The following is an 11,592-nucleotide window of genomic DNA, read 5'->3' on the forward strand; positions in this document are numbered from 1 at the left end:
ATGTCATGACCTTCCCAGCCAAAGGACTAAAGCTCAAGGCCAAAATGTACATTTCGATTAAATAAATTGAGGAAGGATTAGACCAGCTGTCACCTTTTAATTGCTGTGCGTGTCCATTTGGAAACTTTATTCTCATTTTCTGTCTATTTGACAGATGTCAGATAAAATAGGAAGTCAAGAAGATATAATTTCACAGGGCACAGGCAACAATAAAAAAAGAAAGAAAGTGAAGAAGTGAGTAGTAGACAAGAAGGTTTAAAAGCACATACTCACTTTAAGATAATGCTTTGGCACAAGGCAAAACCAGGACTAGGTTGGGATTTTGCAGTCCTCACAGCAGACTAAAACTCAAAAATCCCCCTATTTCTAAACATTATTTCTAATTCTTCCAAAATAGTGTCCTGGGGCCCTTCAGTCCATGGGAATAAAGACTCTGCTAACTAATATGACCACAGTGCAGACCTGCTGTAAATTACATCTAAAACCAGATTTAGATTGCATAAAACTGAAAAGCCCCAGGTTTCCTTATCACAATAAATGTATTTTAATATCAAAACCTCTACTCATCTCCAATCATGTCTCTCTAATTGTTTAAAGTAGAAAAAAATCTATAGTTAATGAGAAGCAATAAGGAATCTGCCTTATGCTGAAATGTTACTTATGGATGAACCGACCTTTTAAAGCATAAAAACCCTTAATTCATTTTTGTAATATGTTATGGTATTATGCTGTATTTTGCAGAATATTTCCAACATGTTTACTAAAATATATTCATCGACATTTACAAAGAATTATATACCATAAATCACAAATACAGTTAGGTCCTTAAATATTTGGACAGAGACAACTTTTCTCTAATTTTGGTTCTGTACATTACCACAATTATTTTAAATGAAACAACTCAGATGCAGTTGATCTGCAGACTTTCAGCTTTAATTCAGTGGGTTGAACAAAAGGATTGCATAAAAATGTGAGGAACTAAAGCCTTTTTTTAACACAATCACTTCATTTCAGGGCTCAAAAGTAGTTGGACAAACTAAAAAGCTGAAAATAAAATGTTCATTTATAATACTTGGGTGAAAACCCTTTGCTGGCAATGACACCCTGTAGTCTTGAACTCATGGACATCACCAGATGCTGGGTTTCCTCTGTTTTAATGCTCTTCCAGGCCTTTACTGCAGCTGCTTTCAGTTTCTGTTTGTTTGTGGGCTTTTCTGTTCAAAGTTTAGTCTTCAACAAGTGAAATGCATGCTCAATTGGGTTCAGATCAGGTCACTGACTTAGCCATTCAAGAATATTTCTTACTTCTTTACTTTAATAAACTCATGGGTTGCTTTGGCTGTATGTTTTGAGTCATTGTCCATCTATATTATGAAACATTTACAGATGATGTGGTATGCTTTGGATCATGAGCTGTTCCACCCCTTCTCCATTCTTTTTTTTTGTCATCATTCTGGTAAAGGTTGATCTTGGTTTCATCTGTCCAAAGAATGTTTTTCCAGAACTGTGTTGGCTTTTTTAGATGTTTTTGAGCAAAGTCCAATCTAGCTTTTCTATTCTTGAGGCTTATGAGCAGCTTGCACCTTGCAGTGCACCCTCTGTATTTACTTTCATGCAGTCTTCTCATTATGGTAGACTTGGATATAGATATGCCTACTTCCTGGAGAGTGCAGTTCATTTGGTTGGCTGTTGTGAAGGGATTTCTCTTCCCCATGGAAGTGATTCTGCGATCATCCACCACTATTGTCTTCGGTGGACGTCCAGGTGTTTTGACATTGCTGAGTTCACCAGTGCTTTGTTTCTTTCTCATGATTTACCAAACTGTAGAATTTGCCACTCCTAATATTATAGCAATTTCTTGGATGGGTTTTTTCTGTTTTTGCAGCTTAGAGATGGCTTGTTTCACCTGCACGGAGAGCTCCTTTGACCGCATTGTCACCAGCCCATGAAATAGCCTTTGAGTCAATTGTCCAATTACTTTTGAGCCCCTGAAATGAAGTGATTGTGTTAAAAAAAGACTTTAGTTCCTCACATTTTTATGCAATCTTTTTGTTCAACCCACTGAAATAAAGCTGAAAATCTGCAGTTCAACTGCATCTGAGTTGTTTCATTTAAAATTAATTGTGGTAATGTACAGAACCAAAATTAGAAAAAAGTTGTTTCTGTTCAAATATTTGTGGATCTAATTGTATATGTATAGAAGGTTCCGTGCTGCAATTTAGAATTGATTCAATAATATTTTATATTAGTTAGTATGAATTATAGGAAATGACCATATATATTTCAAATATATGGATGTTCTAGATTATATTGCAGGAAATGAACAGAATACCCCCATAATAAACAGTATTTGTAGCACCTCACCACACCAAAAAACATTAAAATTTTGCAAAGGTATTGTGGTGTGAGCTCTTCAAACACGTTGTTCTGCATTTACTGGTGCATTTAGTCAAGTGACAGCAATTCAAGAAAAGTGATTGGATGGAACACTACTAACAATGTAAGAAAAAAAGAGAAACAAAGCAATGCAGTGAAAAATGTAATTTTGAAAAATGCTTGAGGTGCTTTTTAAATGCTTTTCAAATACATATTAAGAGACCAAATCACTATGTATACAAGTTAGAGCTGTCCCGAGATAAAAAAAAAAGGTTTTGATTACTTTGTAGAACATGTTTATCTTGAAGTTCACAAGTAGTACTTGTGTCATACCTTTGGGAACTGCTTAGCAGCAAAGACAATCCTAGATTCACTCACTTACATCCAAAATAAACTCATTTTTCATATTGGGTTATATTTAAAATGTGTAAATCAACTTTTCCCCATAATTCTTATGTTTTTCTAACTGAATTCAATATGAATTTCTGGATTTCTGGTAAAAATTTTGTTGGAATAATGTCGCCCTGACAGATAGCCAGAAAGATCACTGGTGTCACTTAAACCGAGCTGAGAATTACAAATTGCTCAAGGACCCCTAGCAACCTCTGGATGAACCCTAGTTGAGAAACACTGCCCTACTCTATGGATTTCACCTGCTTATATAGGTATCTGTTCTAAAACATAAAAACATATTATAAAATCTGAACTTTCTGTTGTGATGACATCAGTCAGTCAGAAGATAAAGAACATATCAATATATTACCAATAGGGTCAGAGACAGTGATAAAACCCTAAAAGGTTTTTGTGGCATCACCTTTCTACCCAAAAACATGTTTTTTCCTTGAGTTTCACTTTAATACCTTTTTAGGCTCCATTGCTGCAAGATAGTGGTTAAATGGTATATGCAATGCAAACATTTGTATGCCATTTTTTCATTTTCAATAAGATGACCCTTGTTGCAGAACTCTTCTGTTGAAAAGGCCTTTTGTGTGCATCTTCTGCCTATAAATGTATATTATACATTTATGTAATTTATACCATTGTGCAGGCCCATGTGAAGATATTACCACAGCCTTCGCTGTCTATCTGTCCTCAAAGATCCATTTTTATCTGCATAGGAGATCCCTTTATTTTGATTACTATGGGTTACGGTATAGCAGTTATTTTCTTAGCTATGCTATAGGTAATGAATAAACAGATGCATTCAACTAGATAGAGCAGTGACAATGTACAGTAACCCATTACACCTGAATGCATTTCAGATTTTTAAAGTCAGGTCAGTGAAAGGTGATTGATTACTATGGGTTGCTGCACTTTGCCATATGTCTTAGGCTTGTGATCAAATATATAGGAAGATCAGTTTCTGAATATAGACAAAGCAAAAAAATACCCCTTTTAAAATGCTGATATTTAGTTACTTTTTTTGTTTTTTTTGTGTGTGTGTGTTTATTTTATTTCTTCTTAGCTCTGATAAATCCCTGAAGCTGACTAATCAGTGCCAGCATTTGAGGCAAGTCAGGTCCACCTACAGTAGCTAACATTACATGCTTTAAGTAGTATATATTTGAAATAGTGTGATGACTCCTGTAATTAATGAAAAATTGTAGAGGGTCAGGTTGGTGGATATGTCATTACTGTGAGAAGTATGCATTCTTTCTGAGCTGTACATCCTGAAAATTAGAATCTGATTAGAAAACAGTAAATTAGGGCACAAACTGTTTATTTGACATTTAGTGACCTAATAAACATAGAAACTACTTTAGTAAAAAAGGGGTTATTGTGCTTTACCAAAATGCAAAATCTTACCATAGGAGACATTGGAATATAAAATACAAGCAGACATTGATAGAAATTTTAAATGGTCAATTTGACAAGTTAGTCCATTAAAAGCTGAAATTTCAGAACTAAAACTGATGCATGTTGGCTGAACCACTCATCAGATTCTTTTACCTTTAAAGATTCCTTAAGCTAAGCCTTCCAGTTTGATTTATCAGCTCTACCTAACTGCTGCACATATCATAACAGGGCTTTATGCTCCCTAATGAAAGTATTACTGTACATTATACAGACTGCAGCAATGGCAATACAACATTGGCAACTAGGATGAAAAGTCTGATTGTTTGGAGTACCCAAGCAAATAAGGTGGTTCAGCCTACCAGCAGCCAACTCTACCTAAATTATCAGCCTTGAGGTAATATAATAAATGTTAGCTTCAAATATTTTGTCCTTTTATATCTGATATATTGGAAGTTTAGAACTTTTACAATGCAGTTTTCCTGAATCGACTAAATGAAAACTCGTCTGTGTGGCTAACATTGGCAGGAGAAAGTTGCATGTGTCCACAGTAAAGAAATTTAAATCCTACAACCTTGATAATCCCCCTGCTACTGTATTGTTTGGTTGTGTGTGTGTGTGTGTGTCCAGTAGTTGTGAGTCTCTGCTACTCTGCTGCATGCCTGCTTCTTCTCCATGCTTATTGGCGAATGAGGTAGCACTAAAAAAAGTTTGGCACCAAGACACCAAAAACTTGGTCTACAGAAAATATAGGATGCATGTATTTTTTGTGCTTTCTCTGGCCTTCCTAAGCCTAAAAATGGGGCACAATAGTTTATTGTATGTTGGGAATTCCCCTGCTGAGTTGTCCTCACTTTTGCAGGCTTTTAGGACAGTCTAAAAAAAGTAGGCACATCATTGCAAGGAAAAAAAAGCTTAAGGTTCACACAGTTGAAAATGTACACATTACACACGTGTTGCAAACTATGGTTGCTACATTTCAATGTACTGCCAAAAAAGAGACATTTAGAAGGTGTAATATGAATATTGCTAGTTGCTTTGGAATTATTACCAGTACAGAGATTGAAGGTTTTTGGACAGTCTTCTGGTTTTTCAAAATTCACATGGAAAGAGGTAAACTCTTTATATTTACTCAGGGCTATTTAGGGGGTTACCGCCTAGGCTTCAAAAAGCATATCTAACATCATGGCTTAAATCACAAATTAAGAACAAGTTTGTCTGTTAATTATTTTAAGACACAGCACACTTTTTTTGCCAGATTGCTAGGTCATGCCAGTTCATGGCCTTTATGTTGTTAAACTAGGGTCTACTATATTGTAACTTAGCTGATATTATAAGTGTTTTTTATCATATGTCTCTAGTATATTTCTCCTAAGGTTAATGAGCTGTGGCAAGTAAGTCACTGAACAGTGCCCTGCATAAGCAAATGCAAAGAGTTTTAATCTTTCTTGATGAACTTCTTTAAACCTTCTTTTTGCCTCTTGAAAATTGGCGCAGTAGCACTTCATATTATCATTGCTCTTCAGTCTACTTTTTTTAAGTGTTTAAGATATGGAAACTTCCTAAACACGGTAAACCGTTTCTAAACCAAAATGAATTATTTGGTTTTCATATTTGGCATAAGGGATTATATAGGAGAAGTAGAGGAGAAGGCCTGCTAAAACAATTCTAATCATAATATTCCCTTGCATAATGTTTTATATATATATTCTTTATATTAGTAAAAAACAACTTTCTTGTTTTGGACTTGATTTAATAAAACTCTCCAAAACTGGAGAAAATAGACCAGCATGAGATCCTGGGTGATCCAGCAAACCTTAAACGGTTCTGGTCAGGATCAAATTAAAACATTTGCCAACTAAGAGCAAATGACATTTAAGAAATCAATTCCAGATATGCTGGATTACCCAGCTTCTCCTATGCTAGTCTATCTTGTCCAGTCTTGGAGAGTTTAAATAAATCAGGCTCTTTGTCCCCAATTAGAAACATGTTTTAATTAGAGCCGATTCTGCTGGGTTTTCCTTTTGAAAACACATAAAGGTCTTTAAAATTAGCATGGATGCACCCCAAATTTTTTGTTTAAAGTGTACCTAATCCAATGCATTTTTTTGAGGTTACTAGTACATCATGAAAATCATACTGGGTGTATATGTTAAATACAAGAGGCTAAGTGTATCTAAAGGATACACTTTCATCAGTGAACCTGGGTGATCCAGCAAACCTGGAATGGATTCCTTAAAAGTAATTTGCTATTTGTTAGATCTGTTCCAGGTTTGCTGGAAACCCCAGGTTCACTGAGGATATACAGTCTTGGAGAACTTAATCAAAATAGACCCTTTGTTTCTGTTGGTGAGATTACTTCTCTCTTTTGGTCCTGGTGACCAAAAGTTTGAATTGCTATCAGGAAAGGTCTTTCTATGGTGACACTTGTGGCAACAATGACTGTCATTAATAGGATAATTCCTCACTTTGCAAGACTTTCCCTATGGCAATTAGAAATAAACAAAAACCTTCTAGTAGGATAAAAAGTAAAAAAAAAACGCTTTGACTCTTCTCTGCTTTATTCAAAGTAAGGGATCACCTGAAAAACACTTAAAAACCTTAAAAATGATAGCCATGCATATCTAAGACAAATTGTACTAGGTTAAGATTAGTTGAGAGGATAATTTAATGCTACAGATATTTACCTAAATACAAATAAATTTGCAGAGGTCCTTATGGTCGTCCAAAATTGTTCTTCCAATAAGACATTCGAGTATAGGGACCAGCATCATTCTGATGCAATGCAAAATGCAAAATAACTTAAGATGAATACTTTTGTTTGTATGTTATTTACAAATTCATAGTATATTATTTATGCAGTCATATTTGCTCATCATTAATGCAGGCTCTGCTGTCTGATTAGTAATCATGTAAATAATGGCCACATATCTCATTACTAGTGTCCTCAAACAGATTTGTTTTGCAGAAGAAACATTTCACAAGGCACTTTTTATGTTAAAATTGGAGGGGGAAGGGGGAATGGTGATTCAGTCTACATGGCCAACCATCTGGTCATTCTTTGACTTGCTTGTGTAATGTGCTTGTGTATACCTTAAATGTTTTTGCATGGAGCTGTTTATGTAATTGACAAGACAATCTACTCAGAAGTATCACAGTCAAATATATGTCCTGTCTTAACTATTGATTATAAATTAATTACTACAAAATTATCAGATGCACATATTCTAATATACAGCATATTGAAATTATTTGCTTGAATTGATCATGTACGTTTCTAATTTTCATCTGTGTACATCTACCCTAAAAATTAACCTGTTAGTTCTTAAAGCAGACCTAAACAAATTGTCTTCCCAGTCCACCACAACTAGTCCTGGAAAGACCTGTCTTTTTCTAGGAACACAATGATTCTCAACAATTTCAACACCCACAAAAAAAAAAAAAATAGTAGGACTAGCAGAGAACAGCATGCATCTTTTCGGCTAACGTGTCAGGAACAATAAAAGAGAGCACTGAATGAAAAAAAATGTAAATAATCTGTGGGGGCATAATTCATTGGCTAGGATAGCCATCAAGGACAGCCCGGCGAGCAACACTGACCCCTTGAAATTTACATTTTTACTAAACAAATTTTTCTTTAATGTATGAAAATCCCCACACTGCGCATTCTCATATTTCTTTCACTATGGAGCCACCCCCACAGTTTTTTTGATCATTCACTGTAAGCTCTAAAAAAGGCAGTAAGTAGTCCCTGTACTAAACATGTACATTAACGAGAGAGGAAAGGAATGCATAAAACATTGACAGCTGCACCATAAAATGCCAGACAGAGACATCTAAAGAAACAACAGTTAGGATTATCCAGACATTAAGGAACTCAAGTGATAAGACGTTGAACATTTAAACATTTACATACACCTGCATATACCCACAACAAACATTCTTTAAAACATACATTTAACAACCCCATGTGACAGCAGCATTGTGGAGTAATTAATTCTAAAATTTTATAGAGGAAACACTTTTTGTTTTAGCAGATAATTTCATTCTCCTTCCTCCTCCCACCAGTGACTTGGCAGCCTCTCAGCCTTTTAATTTCTAATGTAAATTAGGAACACAGGAAAAGAAAGAGAGCAGTGCTGGGACCTACGTATTAGGACCTACTACAAAGATCAATGGCAATTTGTTTATTGCTTGCAGAGTTTATTGCATGAGATGTCCATGGCCTTAATTATAGGTTTAAATTAGGATCAAATAGGATCAAAATTACTTTTTAATGTAGAGTTCCTACTTTTTTTTTTGGCAATTGATAAGAACACAATTTATTATACTTGGACATCCTAAAAAATATATCCATATAACGAAGAGTGGACTATTGTTTGTCAAAAAAGTTAAAAAGCAGAACTGGACGTCTTGTCCACTGTAACAGTTTTTTTTTTCACGCTGGCCTTTTTTAAACAACTAATCAAGATTAGAAGAAATATTTATTGTTTTAGTTGTTGATTTGGTGTTTAAAATGAACTATAGCATAAACATCTCTATTATGTTAAAATTCACAATTTACATATTAAGTAAAAAATATTATAATATGAAGTTAAAGTAAAAATTATAAAAAAAATCAAATATAGACTAATTTGAAATAAAATGTATTATTCAATTATATGTAAACCCCCCCAAATACCAAACATATAATATTTAGATGATATGTTGTAGTTTACTTGTGAAGTAGCTGCATTCAATATCCTAATTCCTTTATCACTGCCTTGTAATTCAGCCAGTAACACGCATCCTGTCTCCGGGTGACAATGCACATTTACTGTACAACATCTAAAGTGAAGCAGCACCGGTATCCTAGGTGGGGACCACAGAACACCACACCTATTCTTTTTCTTTATAAAATGGATGAGAAGGGTTCTGTATCTCTCAGAGATAGCTTTTAAAAGTAAGAAGTGCTTTACAGGTAGAAAGCTGGTTTTATATTATTTCTATAATATTGATGTGTTTACCACGCTGAAAAGGCCACAAAAAAGTGAAGACACTGTTTAGCTTAAACTGTCACAATTAAAGCCAAGACTTAACCAACAATAAACTAGACCTAAACCTTTTCTTTAAAATTGGGTCCCGCGTGAGCTTTTGCAACAGAATATTTGTACATAATGGCATGCATACCTTGTAAATACCCTACATCAATGAATAGAATCGTAAGGCCACAGCCTTACTGTTGCTTTCTTAGTCACCAGATTTTTTCTGGGTTCTGGGTTTCTAACCATCCTGATTGGTTGAGCTTTAATAAGAGTTACTTCATTAGGAATATTTTTGAAAAACTATACTGAGCTGTGCATTTGGGGAAAAAACAGTGACACATAGGAATGAGCATAATATAAAAAAAAAATGTATTCGGAAAATGGCAGGGTTTTGTATTTTCTCTTCATAATAAAATATTTACATTATTAAACATGCATTTTTGTAGTTGAGGCTACACTGCACTTTGCTCTCTATTAAATTAGATTTAACTATTTGTTGGTAGTATCTTTATTTTCAATACATTTAAATTATTGTGCTGCCAGTAATTGCCCAATAAACAGTTACACTTCATATTTGCAAAAAGATTTGATGAACCGAAAAACAGTAAAAAAAAAATAATTTATGCAGCAAATCACTGATAAAGTTTAAGTAAAGTAGATGATGTTTCCATATTCAGACAGTCAGACAAACAGTCCCTAAAGCTTATTAGGCTTAAATATGAATAAAATGAGAATATATAGGGCTTGTGCTGCTTCTGAGTAGTAACAACTTTGGCTTTTATTGTATGACGTTTCCCTGTCCATAGTGTTGGACAAAATAAGGTGCGCTTCATAATCTTTTTTTTTTTCTTTTTCATTTACCTCATGGATATCAAGGTTATGAAAAATCCCGGAGTCTAAACAGCATAGCTGGCATGAGTGGAAATATGCTCAGACTGTCTCCTATCTCCACCCCATTCGGGTCACCATCTGCAGTGAGACGCCCGCGCTCTCCCATTCCCTCCATCTTATAGCATGGACTCAACCAGCCAATAAGGGGAACATAAACTAGTAATAAAAAAGAAAAAACATCGACACTGGCAAAATGAACAAATAAAAGACTCTAACAAATTTTATTATTTTTTAACAGGTTGACAAAAAATATAGATTATATGCAGATATATTTAAAAAAAAACATCTTTGGCTTTTAAAATAAGAAAAAAAAATACAAAAAAAAATTACAAAAAAAAAAACATTTTGCACTTTGCTGAAAAAAAATATCTATCTATCTTTATATATATATATATATATATATATATATATATATATATATAAATACAGATACACACAAATTTCAGTGCAAATGCAACAGGTTATACTTTGCAGCCAAGGTCTCCAACATCTCCTTTCAGTTANTATATATATATATATATATATATATATATATATATATATATATTTATAGGACTTCCATGACTGAACATGAAAAGGAATTGGTGTACTCCAGGAAGTTGCTGTTGTGCCTGTTGTGGATTAGGAAATGCTCTTCCACTATGGAGGCAGAAGCACCAAGAGAAGTTCTAATTAGGGAGGAGAGGAATGCAAGGGTATAGCTTTTTTTAGTAAAAACATTTTTTTATTTCCTTCCTGAAAAAATGAAGGCAAAAAAGGAAAAAGGTAAAAAGATATATATCTATCTATATATATATATATATATGTGTACAAAAGAATGACTACTGTTAAATCCTGAGTAAATATATATCTATATATTTATTTAAAATATATAACTCATTTTCTTTTTTTTTTTGGGTGCTCTTTTTTTTGTCCCTTTTCCTTTATTAAAACCTTGATCTTATTCCTCTGGAGCTGCTTTGTGCTTCCTGGTCATTCCTCACCACCATACTCTCAGGATAATATGAGCCATAAATCAGATTAACTGATATATATATATATATATATATATATATATATATATATATATATGTATATGTATATAATTTTTTTTCTATCACACATCTTGTTTGCATGATCTAGCAAGCAATAAAAAACTGCCTGAATGCATGTTCCTTAAAGACTGGTTAAAAACTGTATACATTGTAGCGTAACACAGTGACATTCCCATTGCTAGCTAACCTTTATGGTGCATGGCTCTATTGACTTGTGGTTTCCTTTTTTGTCAGAAAGCTGAGTCCACTTCTTCTCTTTCTCTCTCCCTCTTCCTTTCTCTCTTTTTCTCTGTGTTTTCCTTTTCGCACTCTTGTCTCTTGTTTTTTTTCTATATTTTTTTTCTTTTTGTCCTCACGCAGAAAATTATAAGGAGAGTCCTGTCCTTGTCCGATATATGCAGGCGGAAGCTGTCACTGTGAATTAATTGATTTGATCCCCTAGATACAATCTTTCTTCCGAAACCTTGATTTCA

At 34.1% G+C, this 11,592-nt stretch overlaps 1 protein-coding gene across 6 annotated transcripts in view; it reads left to right on the forward strand.

Annotated features, from left to right (window-relative positions):
* LOC140340435 (voltage-gated potassium channel KCNC1-like) overlaps positions 1–10,463 on the forward strand; it is an 88,549-nt gene extending 78,086 nt beyond the window's left edge. For 2 of the 6 annotated variants that reach the window (XM_072425633.1, XM_072425638.1), the window contains one exon: positions 10,071–10,463. In XM_072425633.1, the coding sequence (XP_072281734.1) occupies positions 10,071–10,207 (137 nt within the window). In that variant the 3' untranslated portion in view covers positions 10,208–10,463. Of the gene's footprint in view, positions 1–2,907 lie in introns of all 6 variants that reach the window. The other 4 variants (XR_011922647.1, XM_072425635.1, XM_072425636.1 and 1 more) reach the window with 4 other exon arrangements.
* The last annotated feature ends 1,129 nt before the right edge of the window (positions 10,464–11,592 follow it).

The sequence above is a fragment of the Pyxicephalus adspersus genome, chromosome 11 (genome assembly GCF_032062135.1).
Source record: "Pyxicephalus adspersus chromosome 11, UCB_Pads_2.0, whole genome shotgun sequence".
Lineage (NCBI taxonomy): Eukaryota > Metazoa > Chordata > Amphibia > Anura > Pyxicephalidae > Pyxicephalus > Pyxicephalus adspersus.